Below are 16,338 nucleotides of genomic sequence, written 5' to 3'. Positions count from 1 at the left end.
GTCAAGGTATTGTACGGTGGGAGGCAATCAAAGGAGGATGTAACAGCTGAATCCATTTTAATCTACTGAAGAGATATGTCACAGGGCACTCATCTGACTTGAATCATATTTGCTCTGAGCATCTCGAATCATTCTTTGATCTCCTTTAGACACCCATCAGCAGCACTCATGAACTCGTATCACCTCAACAGACAACCCAAATTAAGAAAAAGAAAAAAGATTCACGGGATGTTTTTCTTAGTTTTATTGTTTGATGAAGAAAACTGTCTGCATTCACAGTCTGCATTTTGCATTGCACTGGCTTTAAGAGAGGATTTAGATTAAATGAATTAAATGAAATATTATACAGCAGCGGAGTCTTAACTTGTTAACATCTTGATCACGACATATTGTCTACACAAAGGATTTGAACTAGATCATATAGCTACTAGTTTTTTCTATTTATTAGTTTTGTTTTGTTTTTCAAATGCAATTTCAGCTCACTTGCCTGTTGGTATATTTAGTATACTGGGTTGCATTTTTTTAAAGGCCAAATGTAAAGGCTAATGTAATGTATTACTGCAACCACTGGGAGGCAGTACATGACAGTCTGACAAAAAAAATCACAACTCCAAAGATATCTGATGTTTTCTGCTACAGTGTTGTAACCTAACGTTTTGCAATTGTTGTTAAATGTCAAGCATGCTCTCATAATGTCTGAAAATACAGATGAGGGATGAACATACATACAATGACAAAAGATTAACTTTTTGGTGCTCCATTTCAACACTTACATATTTGACAGTGTGTTAGAAACGCTCAGTCAAGGACATAACCTCTGAGAACTCTTTGATTTGCTTTTCACAGACGCCATCTACTGGTCAGAACCAGTATTGGTGCTGTTCACTGCGGGTTGGTACCAGAATCAGGGTCAGAATCAGGGTCAGCTTTAATGGCCAAGTCTGTACAAATTCAAGTGTTTTGTTGCTCTCAAAATACACCACATGCAATACAATTTGTAAAATCACTAGGTGATGTTGTGAAATTATAGACAGATTTGTTTTGAATAGAAATGTACATTCAGTTGCAATTGTGAGGGAAGACATAAAGAACAACAACATGAAGAATGTAACATTAAATCTGTGTTGTAATTTGAATATCTTACTCTAAATAGGTAGATTTCACATACCAAAAGCTACTGTGTTTGTATTACAAATGGATTTTTGTATTTTTCTAATGTATTTATTTATTCTTTTTTTCTCCATTTGAGTAATTAATAGAATTTTAATTTTCCATCGTTTATTGGATTCTCATTTTTGCTGTTATAATGCATATAAATCCACTTTCTTACCTCTTCAATTAATGCTGAAGTCAGCAGACCCAGGCTTAACTCACATGTTTCACTATCAAACACATCATAAGAAACTGGTTTTAAAGACACGCCCTCTAATCCGCTCACTTTCATGGCACAACCAATCCGATCTTGATTGGTTTGTCCTGAATCAAACACGTGTTTAACCAGACTTCAGATATACAGTTGACCCTGAACTCTCTCTGCTTTACCGGTGACTCCAGAGACCCTGAATGATCTCCTGTTTCTGTAGCAGACTGATATTCTTCTGCTTCACCATCATGGTCGATCAGTTTGTTGGGACCTGGGCTCTGACTGCCACCGAGAACTTTGATGAATACATGAAGGCCATGGGTAGGTATCTGGATGACTTGAGTTAAATGATGCGTTTAAAGGCTGAAGGTATAGGAGGGAGTCTCAGCAACATGTTAAGTTATCTCCAAGCAGATCATTTTCATTCACAGCATCATTTGCACAGAACCAGACAAGTTAACAGCATCTTGCTTAAACCCTCTCTTGTGTCCAAGGTGTGGGCTTCGCCACCCGGCAGATGGGCAACATGGCAAAGCCCAACCTGATGATCAGCGTGGACGATGCTGGTCTCGTCTCAATGAAGTCTGAAACTACCTTCAAGACCACAGAGATCAAATTCAAGCTGAGCGAAGAATTCGACGAGACGACTGCAGACGGCCGGAAGACCAAGGTGGGTTCCTCTTGTGCCTCAGTTTCATTTTATAAATTCTAATATTATAGCTTTTGACAGCCACATGTGATTTTTTTTTATTTTTTCAGACCATCATCACTCTTGAGAATGGCAAACTTGTGCAACAACAGTCATGGGATGGAAAGAAAACGACACTAGAAAGAGAGATTCAAGATGGAAAAATGACAGCTGTGAGTAAAACATACTTGAGCAACTGTGCTTTTAAAACCATGTAGTTTGGATTAATATGCTTTTATTTTTGTTAAGATTTTTGCATTTAAATAAAAAAGCTTATCCCTGGAATATAATGTAAGATTTCTAATATTGGAACATTGTCTCAACAGAAATGTGTCATGGATGACGTGGTTGCAGTGAGGACCTATGAGAAAGCAGCTTAATTAACAGGTTGTTTAGACTGGACCTGTGTTTCATTACTAGACAACAAATGTACAGAGCTATTGCCAAACAAGCCAATAAAGTCTGAACTGTGACACTTCAACCTGTGTTCTAGTCGTGCATGATTAGATAAGCAAAATGTTTTTCTTAGATGGGTGCAAATAATATGTGGGTTCAAATATATTCATAATTGGTATGTTCCGCTTATGTATTTTTTTTTGTTTGTCCTTTCTTCAATAGACCACATAGTCTTTATGAGAAGGATTGTTGCTAGTACACTTACAGGGGAACTGATGTCCCGCTTTCCTGTAGCATTGCTGTGTAATTGCCTTGTGTATATAGCTTTGTTAATTTCATTTTTTTTTCAAAGCATTAAATAATCGTATAAATATAATCATGTGATTATTATTATTTTTTTATTAAGCCCCAATGCCTTTTTAGTATGCCACAGGCCTGTGAGGGTTAGTGTCACACATACAGACACAATGGCCAGCGAACAAGGAAAAAAAACCTTAAGTCAATCTTATAATCTTTAAATCTTTTAGACATGGGCTGGGGGCTTAACAGAGGCTTTTTGTTCAAACAATGAAAAGCAACATGTCATATCAGAGCAGTCCTCATGACAAGCATGTGGATGAATGGGAGGCCAAATCCCTGCATGGGGTTAGAGTATATTGACCTCTTTGAGCCAGGCCCCTCTTGTCTGGAGTTCAACATTTGTGTTAATTAGGGTTCTTGGGGGAAGTAGGTTGAGGCCCAAATTCTCCAAAAGATTTCCAGGCTTTAGTGAAAGATTGTTACCCCGGGTGGTGCTCAGGCAACAATGAGTGCTGACTAATGAAAAGCGGATTAATTTTCTAGAGGGTAAAATTATCTAAACTCCTGCCATATCGCACACAAACCAGTGTTGGGAACATGATAATCAATGTTTTAATTTAAGTTTTAACTGTAAACTGAAAAATAATGTTTTAAGTTTTGTACAAATGCACATATGTGGAATCATTTGCGTAAGACATTCAGTTCTCCCAAACTCGTTTTAGAATTCTGAATACCCTATTGTTAGGATTAAGCTTACTCAGGGTAACGTGTGGGTGAAGGCTTTAGGAAGCAGACCAGCTTTGAAATGATTTTACCCTTTAAACACAATCACAGCATGAGCTGATGAATTATAAAAAAAATAAAAATCTGGTTTGACTTGAATAGATTCAAGGCAATGACCCTGAATCTATTGGTTAGAATTGATTGGTCATTTAACTTATACAAAAATAATTGTTACTAGGACCTAAAGTGGTTTCAAACTGCCTGAGTAACATTCTAGCATGTGAAGCTGCCACTAGCACATGTTTGCAGCAATAAGTTGTTAAAATTGTTGTTTTGAGAACCAGGCTGAAAAGTTTTCCTTGATTACTTTATCATTTTAAATATTAAACCCACATAATTAGAATGTGACGTCATAATCATGTCCCGCAGAAGGCTACCACCTGGCGGTTGTTTGCTGTAACAGCAGTTACTGATTGGACTGTACCATTCTGTCCTAACGGGGGGGGGGGGGCGGGAGTCCTCTTCTGTCGTGAAATGAGACTATATGGGACAATAATTTAATATGAAGCAATATTAAATACATTTAACTTGAATTAACATACTTCCCAACAATAACACTTTCTGGATCATCACTGTTCACGTTCCAGTTATCTTTGTCTCCTTCCGGATGAGATGACCGGAGTGACGTCATCCACGACGCGACGCCATCGTCAAAAACATGGCGGACGAAGAAAACACAAACATGGAGAAGAATCAACGTTTCTCTGAGCCGGTGAAGCCGCCGGTTGGCACGACGGAGTACTGCGGGCAGCTGCAGCGCTGGATGTGGCAGCACTACGCGGGCTACGCCGGCTACCAGAGCTGGCTGGCGGCGGCAGCCTGGTCCTGTCCGTGTTACGTACCGACACACAGCAGCGGGACGGCCACGCCGGACGTCAACACGCAGCCCTGGTACACCGGGCCCGTCGCTCTCCCGGTGTCTCCGTATCCTCCTCCCGTCTCCTCCCGGGCCGCTGGACCAGTGGTGCAGCAGGACGGACCCGCACAGAGACCAGGTACCAGCCGAGCCTGAGACGGTCCAGACCTCCACACAGGTTACCACACAGCAACAGAGACCTCCACACAGGTTACCACAGCAACAGAGACCTCCACACAGGTTACCACAGCAACAGAGACCTCCACACAGGTTACCACAGCAACAGAGACCTCCACACAGGTTACCACACAACAGAGACCTCCACACAGGTTACCACAGCAACAGAGACCTCCACACAGGTTACCACACAGCAACAGAGACCTCCACACAGGTTACCACACAGCAACAGAGACCTCCACACAGGTTACCACAGCAACAGAGACCTCCACACAGGTTACCACACAGCAACAGACACCTCCACACAGGTTACCACAGCAACAGAGACCTCCACACAGGTTACCACAGCAACAGAGACCTCCACACAGGTTACCACAGCAACAGAGACCTCCACACAGGTTACCACACAGCAACAGAGACCTCCACACAGGTTACCACAGCAACAGAGACCTCCACACAGGTTACCACACAACAACAGAGACCTCCACACAGGTTACCACACAACAACAGAGACCTCCACACAGGTTACCACACAACAACAGAGACCTCCACACAGGTTACCACAGCAACAGAGACCTCCACACAGGTTACCACACAGCAACAGAGACCTCCACACAGGTTACCACAGCAACAGAGACCTCCACACAGGTTACCACAGCAACAGAGACCTCCACACAGGTTACCACACAACAACAGAGACCTCCACACAGGTTACCACACAGCAACAGAGACCTCCACACAGGTTACCACACAAACAGAGACCTCCACACAGGTTACCACAGCAACAGAGACCTCCACACAGGTTACCACACAACAACAGAGACCTCCACACAGGTTACCACACAACAACAGAGACCTCCACACAGGTTACCACACAGCAACAGAGACCTCCACACAGGTTACCACACAACAACAGAGACCTCCACACAGGTTACCACACAACAACAGAGACCTCCACACAGGTTACCACAGCAACAGAGACCTCCACACAGGTTACCACACAGAGACCTCCACACAGGTTACCACACAACAACAGAGACCTCCACACAGGTTACCACACAGCAACAGAGACCTCCACACAGGTTACCACAGCAACAGAGACCTCCACACAGGTTACCACACAACAACAGAGACCTCCACACAGGTTACCACACAACAACAGAGACCTCCACACAGGTTACCACACAACAACAGAGACCTCCACACAGGTTACCACAGCAACAGAGACCTCCACACAGGTTACCACAGCAACAGAGACCTCCACACAGGTTACCACACAACAACAGAGACCTCCACACAGGTTACCACACAACAACAGAGACCTCCACACAGGTTACCACACAACAACAGAGACCTCCACACAGGTTACCACACAGCAACAGAGACCTCCACACAGGTTACCACACAGCAACAGAGACCTCCACACAGGTTACCACAGCAACAGAGACCTCCACACAGGTTACCACACAGCAACAGAGACCTCCACACAGGTTACCACACAGCAACAGAGACCTCCACACAGGTTACCACAGCAACAGAGACCTCCACACAGGTTACCACAGCAACAGAGACCTCCACACAGGTTACCACACAGCAACAGAGACCTCCACACAGGTTACCACACAACAACAGAGACCTCCACACAGGTTACCACACAACAACAGAGACCTCCACACAGGTTACCACAGCAACAGAGACCTCCACACAGGTTACCACACAACAACAGAGACCTCCACACAGGTTACCACACAACAACAGAGACCTCCACACAGGTTACCACACAGCAACAGAGACCTCCACACAGGTTACCACACAACAACAGAGACCTCCACACAGGTTACCACACAGCAACAGAGACCTCCACACAGGTTACCACAGCAACAGAGACCTCCACACAGGTTACCACACAGCAACAGAGACCTCCACACAGGTTACCACAGCAAAGAGCAGAAACCAGACAAAAGTCCACAGACACACAGAACAGACTAGTAAGTGTTTCTAGTGTAGATGGAGGTCTGTGGTTACTGAAGCGGTGCCTCTGTAGGTAAACAGGCTGACTGCAATGGGTTCACACATTTCTAATATTTAGGCTTCAGGACATAATATGCACTCAGCCTGTAAGCATGTGAGTTACAGGTCAATGTGTACAGAACCAGTCTAAAGTGTGGACACACCTTCTCATTCAACTACTGTGAAGAATGTAAAATATAAAACATATTCTGGTTTGTTGAGCATTTGTTTGTTTACCACATAATTCCATATGTGTTCCTTCATAGTTTGGATGTCTTCAATATTAATCTACAATGTAGAAACAAATAAAAAATAAAGAAAAACCATTGAATGAGAAGGTGTGTCCAAACTTTTGACTGGTACTGTATGTACCATAAACCATATCAAACAAGCTGGCAAGGGTACGTTAAATGCATTGAACTCTTAATGGATAAACTGGATCTCTGACTACAAACTGGGCTTTATTATAACCACACAACTGCACCAAATGCACTTGTGGCTGAATGAGAGCAAACCATGTAGCCTGGTTCCTGGATCTTGTTGAAAGCAGCCCTTAAAGAGTGGGGACTGTTACAGCAGCACATATGAGAATAGAAAGGTTTTGGCAACAATAACACAGGGTGCAATGATCGGGTGTTTGGCATTATGGTTGTACCTGCTTGGCTTCTTCTTTGCTCCCTTTCTCCTTTTCTTCAGGCCGAGAGTACAGCATTCCTTCACCTCTCCAAAGACTCCTGGCTGAGGTGGTGGATTTCTTTATACTGTTTTTCATCAAAGCAACCATAATCATCAGTATTATGCATCTGAGTGGAATCAAGTGAGTTTCTTTAATTTATTTAGCTGTGTTCTGTGTGCAGTGATGGTTAAATAATGGTTAGACCTGCATTTTTCATCTTCCACCCTTTTAAAAAAGCTGTAATTGATAAAAAACTCTTTTGATTGATATAATACAAATATTTTTATGTTGCTGTTCAGGGATGTTTCCAAGTTCGCCATGCATTTCATAGTGGAGGAAATAGATGAGGACACGTCAATGGAGGAGCTACAGAAAATGATGCTTGTTGCGCTTGTGTACCGGATATTAGTGTGTTTTTATGAGGTGAGCACCCATACAAAGGTTTTCCACATATTAATACAGGTAAGGTGAGACACAACAGTGGTCTCAACCTTAACTTTCAAATGTTTCTTTGTAAACTTTGGAAAGGCCACCTTGCAGTTAAGTGACAGCTCCTAAACCATTCTCCCTTCAGATCGTGTGCATTTGGGGAGCAGGAGGAGCCACTCCAGGGAAGTTTCTCGTTGGACTCAGAGTTGTTACATGTGACTCATCAGTTCTGGTTCAACCTAACAGAGTGCTTGTTGTACCAGCAACTAATGTCTCTCTGTCTGCGTAAGTAGTTATTTTTTAACGGGTATCTTTCAGAATTAGTCTTAATGAACGTGACACAGTATCTCTCTCCTGTATTTATTCTAACACCAGTCTCTGGTCTCCTTCTATAGATCAACCGTCCGGGCCTTGAACAAGAACTTTTCAATTGCCTTCTTTTTCCCGGCCTTCGTCACCCTTCTGTTCTTCCAGCACAACAGGACTGTGTATGATATGGTAGCTGGTACAATTGTTGTCAAGCGCTCCAGGATCAGATGACGCAGAAGAACCCAGATGAGAGTACTACTACAGAAATACTGAGCAAACACTGAGTGTGTGTGTGTGTTTCTTTTTTAATGCCTGCAGAACTCAGACGTCAGCCTTTCGAGGTATTGTCAGAACACGGAGGAGTGTTAAGATGGTTGCAGACAGTTTGATACACATCAGTATGAACTATTTCAGGCCCCTGCAACTTTGGTTGGGTTTGTTTCGGACACATACTGTTTTTCTGCATGTATTATTACATGCTGCTTTCAGAAACTTTCTGTGCCAAATGGATGCCTCCTTTGAAGACAGTAATGATGACGGTGTATGGCACCATTACATTAACACAACATTGGCCTCTTTTTAAATACTAAACTTCCACATTAAGGATACTTTCCTGTATCACTCAGTATTAAAATTGAGGATAATGTATTTATGAGATAATACCTTCAGTATCTCTTTGTATTAAAATGTTGTGTTAAGAATTGTATAATCAGACTTTTCAATTTTAAGTTGTTGACTGTCATCACTGCAGAAATGATGCCTCATGATAATCTTTTTCAGATGCTGAAATGCAAATGTATCAGAGGGTAATGTAAACCTGATCACAACGGATCTTCCTTTTACTCGGAAAGCATGTGTATGACTTAAAAGTTAATATATTATACACATTTTGTGATTAACTTTTTTTTGTATTTAAGAAGATTAAATGAAACCACCACTATTTCGCTGGATGTTTGAGGTGTCCGTCATTGAGCAGTTTGTCTGCTGTTTGATAATTCTTACAATGTTTTAATACAAATGAAGTGGCCTATTGTTTGTCTTAGGCTGAATTGACTCATTATCGTGTGATTATATTTGCCTCATGTGATTGTTGCATATATCAATTTATGTTCAAACTAGTAATAGTTTTTTACCTTGTATGGCAACACTTTATTAGGAAAAAAATGATATACCATAAAAAGTATGCTAGACATAGACACGAGAGACACACAGAGATGGATAAATGAGTAGAGAAATACGATACGTGCAGAATCTTCCATACAGGGCGTGAAGGGTCACTGAATAGTTTGATTACTGGCACCAAATCTCAATCATAAACCTTTGGGAGATTTTTTTACTGACTTTTAAGAAAAATGATCCCCACCACCATTGTCAAAACACAAAATGAGCAAATACCTTTTTTGAAAAGTCTACCAGTGTTATGTATAATTTATTTAAAGGTGCATTAAAGCTGCTCTGAAAGCTTGTGGCCTTAACCACTTAAGAGACTATGATGGATCTTCATTTAATTTACAACCCAGTATGTTTTACATTTAGTATGCAAAAGTAAATGTAAGACTTTGTTCAAATTGGACTTTCTCAGTAAAATATTGTGATTCAATTTCACTCCAATTACTTTAAGAATGTGTGATATTTATGTTTTTTTTAGTTGAATATATAAAAAAAAAAACTGGTAACATAATCATAGCAATCCATAAATGCAGCAATGTTTGATTGATTGTTTGCTCTGTTGTGAGAAACTGAAATTGTACAAATGTAATATTACAGACCACAGAGTGATCCCTTTCTTCTTAGTTACAGGAGTTTGGCTCCACCTAGTGTATGTTTGATGGTCATACAGGCGTCACTCTGGGTTCATGCATCATGCTGCATAAGTCCACAGCACTGTTACCTACAAACAATATTTAAACAGAAATATGTCTGTGTGCGACCCTAAGTAATCATCAAACAAAGTCAATCACAGTCTTTCTATACTACATTAAGGGACAGCCAGAATCAACTTAGAAATGTCTCTTTTTTATTGCAAGTCACCTACAGTATATTTGTAGAGGACAGTTGAAGCTCCAACTGTTGGCAAAGTGTTGACGTGGTGATTGTGTTAGGCCCACTAAGTGGCAGCTTCAGCTGACAGTCACAGATGGTACTCCCAGATTACAGAGCGAGCCCCCCCCCATGCTGCTGCCATGCACCATGCCATTACTGTAGGCGATGGAACACTATAACTCACAGTGTAAGGGGCTTTACCGAGGAACAGAAAAATGTGAGCAGACACTAGCCAGCACCATTACTGCACTATATATTGATGAGTGAGTGTAGCTCTATTTTGAGTTGAGGCCTGTTTATAATCTATTTTTGTGTCGACGTGATCTGGCTCGTATCCAAAGGGAATGTGCAGGAGGAAGATTTTAAATAAGCTCAAGGGAACAATTGTTACTCCAATTTATGACAAACCTTTGTGTGAAACTACTTCATGTTGTAATAAACCTCACAATTCTTGTAATGAGTTTACAAATAGCAGTCAGTTATTATTAAAACACTAATAAATTATTTAAATCACAGTAAGATCATCCTTGTGTGGCTCTAATGATGACAGTGCTGAGAATTGATTCCTTCTGTTCCCGTCGACTGTAAAAACAAATGTAAGGTAAATTCACAAAATAGCTTACTTTGTTAAATGATATATCACCCTATACTGAAAAGGTAAAGTCAGACATATAGTAATAAGAAGAGGTGGGTGTATTCAGCTCTAAAACATTAGTCTGTTTAACACCCCATTGAGAATCATATTCTCATATTCTTGTTGTCTGTTGTTTGAAGCCATGCTTGACAAATCCAGTCCCTTGCTGCCACATGGCGTACCATACGGCATTGAGTTGGTGAGGTGTCCAGCCTGAGTTCCTGGCTGCAAAACCCTTTCTGGCTCTTTTAACACGGGAGTCATCTACAGGCAGCATGAATGGCTCACAGCTTTCTCTGACAGCCATGTGTCTGTGTCTGAACAGAGCCGCGTAGGGCAGAGGGGTACGGAAAACAGTCTGGGCTCAACTGAACTAAAATATCCTCTGTGAATGACACAATTTGTGTCCTTAAAGTCATTATTTATCATTATGATTACTTAAATGGCAGCTGACACACACACACACACACACACACACACACACACACACACACACACACACACACACACACACACACACACACACACACACACACACACAGACACACACACACCCAGCAGGCTCCTGTGTTATGGAAGGCGTGGAAAGGTGCTGTGAACTGTGAGCAGCACAGCGTTGTTGTTTCACCCGGTGCGTCTGTGCCTGATGGTATTCCTCTCAAGTGGAGTCAGTAATTACAGGCTGGCTGGGTTCTGCCTGAGTGGAGAGGCTGTTGATGAAGAGGGGACCTGTTGACTGGGGGGATACGAACGCCTGCTCCGACACTACAGATGTCATGGGGGATAAATGCCTGTTTAAATGTGCACATTTGTACACATTTTGAATTTTTGTTCAGTTTTACTGAGCAGAGTAGTTACATTTTTTTGGGAAGATAAGGGAGAGGTCTTCTAAAATGTTTTCAACCAAGTTTTATATATTTTCATTCAGCCTTCACTCAAGCTGCCACCTCTGCCAGGTTAGGTGTAAGTCCCATTAGACGGTGGTTTGGTAGACTGTTCAGTTAGTGGCTCTCTCTCTTTTTTTTCTTTTGGGATGCACTATTCTATGTTTGCCAGGATTTCTAATGTGAAATGTGAAGAATATTGTAAAAAGTGCACATTCACATATTCAAGTTAAAAATATGACACTGTTAGGTTAATAGATAAATTAAACTGTTGTGTTATTTTTAGAGATTAGAGATGAGGGTGTTGACGTTTCATCTAAGTCAAGGGGAGGGTCCACTGAAAAGTTTAATAAAGCTGGGGAGGGCCTCACTTTTTAAAAAAGTAAATCATTAAGTTCAGCAGCCCTCCTAATCCTAATAACTTGTATACAGTCCACAAGCCAATTTAAACTGAATGTGGGCATCACACCAGCACTGTACCATTGGGGATGTACTCCTATTTACCATACTGATAAATTATGAATGAACTAATTTCTAGGAAAGTGAATAAATAAGACTGAGTGCGTTACAAATACAGAATAGTATGCTGCCTTCATGATAAGTGTATTAAAGTAGAAGTAAAAAGTGAGACTGGGAGTGTGTATGTGTGTTGAGGGGGAGCGGTATAGCATTCATACCATTTTTCTATGACATAACATTAGGGTTTCTGGGTGGTTGTGTTTTTGAATACAGTAGATTTCAGAATAAGAGGAGAAAAAAAGCTTGAGTTGTCAAGACAACCATGGAGGCATTGGTTATTGCAGAGACGTTCAGCTTTTTCTCTCCCCCTCGGAAAATGTTGCTTTAAGGTAGCACAATATCTGATGTGCATTTGCTGCATTTATATGTTTTTAAAAGAGACTGAGGGGTAGAAATTGGCCTAAAATATTTTCGCTCCCTGGTATCATCTTGAAAGCCGCTTGGCAAATTATTCCCAGTCTGCCTCATGTAAAAGAGAGACTGTGCCGCACTTCACAAATGATTTGAACTAAGGAGGCGCTGAATGCAATTGCCTGCCAACAGCTGCATTATTTACAAAACAACACAACACTCTCAAGACCCTTAAAGACGAATGAAGAACAAACAAAGAGAATAAAAGTGATTCCCAACATTTTGTCCGATGAAGCAATGTAAAAAAGTATTTTGATCATCAAAGCTTTGGTCATACAGACTATACTGCCCACTTTTTGACATTAGTTATACAAAAATGTATTATAGTATAGAATACAAATTCTTGGGGGGAAAAAAATCAGCAAGTTCAATTTGCAAAACTAGAAAACATAGATAAAAACCCAAATACTGTGACCATTCTCTGGTTATATAATGCTGGCTGGTGAAATAATTTTCACTGTTTTCCTGTAACCTTTGATTGAAAAGCTACCTTGATTAGCTTAGCAGAGAAGTATTTCTTTTGTAGATGCTGTGTTTTCCTGGTGCCCTTTGGATTGTCCAATTGAACGTGCAGTATCTATTTTTTCTACTTTTTTTTAGATTTAATGTTAAGTCTTTGAGAATGATAAATAATCAACCTAAATGGCATAAGCTTAAGGTTTTACAACATATATAGCCCATTTGTTACATAGTTTTGCTCAACTCCACAGTTTCTTTCTGCTCTCTGCCTTTGAAATGCAAAGCCTTTCTTTGGCAGGTTTTGTTGGCCACTCTGATATGATTATGTGGCTCTCTGGCAGTGCCACATTTTTATACATACGAGTATAAATGAAATACAACTGAGGCAACAAAATATTTACTTTCTCTTTTAATGTGATATTGGAGATAATTTATCTATCTTTAAAATGAAATATTGTTAAAAATGTATAATTTTTTTTAAAAACAATTGACATTTACAGGTATATGGTGTTTTATATGAAGGCGATGTTTGTTTGAATATTGTAATATGACACAGAATCCAAGCTTGGAGAACTATTGTTGATGTTCTCTCTCTCAATTGTTATGAATGAGAAGGCTTTATCGTTTATTGTATTGTCTCAACTGCAGCTGAAAGAACACCATACATCGCCCTCTGCTGAGTGAATCTGGTATTGGTCACTGAGGTCACTGAGGTCATTTCAGTAGCTTTTGGGTTCTTAGCTTGAATATCCAAATCAGGCACCTATTAAAGAAACAACATGGACGTTCAACCATGTTGATTATTTGTAACTTATACTCTATATTGAAATACATTTTGAAAAATGCAATGGATAATATTATTAACAGAGTTGTCTTGGTTCATTTCTCTTTCTGTTAAACCACCAAACAAATACATGATAGAGATTTTTGGAAACTAAAAATCAGCTGTATCTTTTCTTCCTGACTGCACATTGTGCTCAGTGTTTTGTTTGTCACACCATTTGGTGTTTTTCTGATTGATTTGGTTCATATGTTTGAAAAACTCTACTGAGTTCCTTCACTGGCTTGTATTCCTCCTCCACAATTCACTCCCACCCAATCCTTTAGTTGCCTAAACTATGTTCTGGTGATGTGCGTAAGCAGCAGCTTGCTATTTTCAGCTGAATGGAAAGAGTCTTGGCATTTGGACTCAGGAAGAAATCTGTTTTGTTCTGCTGAATTTGGCTTTCACCACATGCACAGTATGGTACAACTGAGTTAAAGAACTCTGTTTAATCATGTCCTACAGTAAAACCACAATCTAGTGAGAGGCATGATTTTCAAATATTCTATGCCTTCTTATGTTGCTGTATCAATATGTTATCCTTTGTAACATAAGTACAACATGTATCATTCTAATAAGAGAAAAATGTCTGTTTTTGGCTGATAGGTTCATGTTTGTTTTTATGTTGCAGGTTTAACACTTCCTAAACTATGGCCAGCCTCAACTATGAATGACATTACACTTGTTTTGAAAAGGTAAACATTAAGACCCTGAGTAAAAAAAAAAACTAATCTTAAACTTGGCACTTCTGATGGTTAGTTAGTTAGAAATAGATTTCATCACAGCCCATTTTTCATATGCTTGTGCAAATAATCATTTTATGCACCTTGAACTTGTAATAAGGTTAAAATAAAGAGGACACTATCTTCTTATTTACATAAAAAAAATAAGACAGCATTTGTTGGTTTTCAGAGTTTCAAAGAGTACATATCCGTAATTTCATCTGTAGACATGATTTAATCAAGGAGTCTGTTCAAGGTCATTTGGACTCATAGGTAACACTCAACTATTGTTCTATTGTCATTGACGATCCCTTTTTAAATGTTACTGTACTGATCAAAACAATGAAGCTGAGTAGATGTGTTACATCTAGCATGCACCCAAATAGAGAGGTGAGGTCAGTATCACCTGCCTGTTGGATCTGCTGTCCCTTTGCTCTTTTCATTAACTGCTGAATTCACTGGCTTTCAATAGGCTCTTTCAGCGTGTCATGCTACACCACCATTGAGCTACAGCCACGTTGCCACCCATCTTTCTTAATGGGGACTGGAGACTGTGGAGCTGCCTTGTTGCCATGGCAGCAAGCGCTTTCACATTCTCCCCACATAGTGTGGAGTGTGCATGTTGTTCCCTCCAAACTGGAGCGCGCCACAGCAGAGACAGGTCTGCTCTCAGACAGAACCGAGCCAGGGTTATTTACCTCCCGCTCTGATACCAGATGCCCTCTTAATCCAACCGCCCACTCTCCACTTTCCATTCTCTTTATTACTAGTGCATGGTGTTTCCCATTGGCTGCTCTCACACACTGAACCTTTGCTGAAAAACGTAATATTCATCCAGACTTTGTTGTTATTCTTTGGGTATCAGTGTGACTTCTTTAAGGTTAACCTATACCTGTGCTCACTGGAATAGTGGGATTAACTATGACCCCAACATGGGGAAGGCCCCTCAGTTAACTGGATATTACAAGTTTGTTTTGATCCCCCTCTAAAAGGTGCACATGGTTCAGTCCACTAGTCCACACAGATATACCCGTAGTCTATCTTTAAACGGTCATTTGAATGGTGTAGTGGACTTTATGTAAACTCTGAATCCATCAGCGTTACATTTATTAAAATCAGGCTTTTCAGATAGAGACAACCAGAGTGAGAAAGAAAACAAATCATAAAGTGTCAATACAAATTGCTAGCATAGTTTCACATTGGGTTAGTATTTGTATGTAATGTTAGCTCACATGGTTAGCAGGCTAACAGGTTATGTAAGCTGGCTGATGCATTAAGCAGCGTTGCCTTCAGTTTAAGAAGTGAGTACTTCTCCCACCACTGTACTAATGAATAAAGCCATCACCAGCTATATATTTGTAGCATTTTTGCTAATTGGATTGAACAGATGTTTGTGGAAAAATGCTGATTAAGTTCATTAATGCAAACCATTGGCACACCATGGGAATCAGCATGCCACATCCCACATGTGACTGTTTGCATCATACATGCTTCCCCGTGTTGTGTGTGTGAGGAGTAGTGTTACATGTCTGGACATGTCTGCTGCATTAGAGAGGAGGCTCACTTGGCCCCAGTGAGTTTATGCTGAAAATGCAGAACAAATTGTGGGTAATGATGCATGGATGATTGTTTGCTGGACACTGAACCATTTCAAGCTAATGTGGTTCTAATCTATTCAGAGTTGTGAGGAGGTTGTGGTTGAAAAAAGTCCACCCAGATCTTAAATTAGAACTTTGTATGTTGCTTCGCAGTAAAGGTCATGCAGTGAGTGTTTTCTGCTGAAGGCTACTGTTTATGAGTTAGTAGGCCTGAGAGTAAAAAGTAATGTTGACTAACTGAGATGCTGAAGGATGCCG

At 40.5% G+C, this 16,338-nt stretch overlaps 2 protein-coding genes across 2 annotated transcripts; both read left to right on the top strand.

Annotated features, from left to right (window-relative positions):
- Window positions 1–1,611: 1,611 nt before the first annotated feature.
- On the top strand, window positions 1,612–2,431 carry fabp4b (fatty acid binding protein 4b). Its single transcript, XM_054621007.1, has 4 exons — window positions 1,612–1,684; window positions 1,858–2,033; window positions 2,123–2,224; window positions 2,378–2,431. Exons 1-4 carry the CDS (start codon window positions 1,612–1,614, stop codon window positions 2,429–2,431), a joined length of 405 nt encoding a protein of 134 aa, XP_054476982.1.
- A 1,742-nt stretch (window positions 2,432–4,173) lies between these two features.
- Window positions 4,174–8,935, top strand: LOC129109800 (protein FAM8A1-like). Its single transcript, XM_054621939.1, has 5 exons — window positions 4,174–4,525; window positions 7,270–7,390; window positions 7,549–7,672; window positions 7,824–7,963; window positions 8,074–8,935. Exons 1-5 carry the CDS (start codon window positions 4,189–4,191, stop codon window positions 8,216–8,218), a joined length of 867 nt encoding a protein of 288 aa, XP_054477914.1. The 5' UTR covers window positions 4,174–4,188; the 3' UTR covers window positions 8,219–8,935.
- The last annotated feature ends 7,403 nt before the right edge of the window (window positions 8,936–16,338 follow it).

This window comes from Anoplopoma fimbria, chromosome 20, assembly GCF_027596085.1.
Source record: "Anoplopoma fimbria isolate UVic2021 breed Golden Eagle Sablefish chromosome 20, Afim_UVic_2022, whole genome shotgun sequence".
NCBI lineage: Eukaryota > Metazoa > Chordata > Actinopteri > Perciformes > Anoplopomatidae > Anoplopoma > Anoplopoma fimbria.
This window is presented reverse-complemented; position numbering and strand designations above follow the sequence as displayed.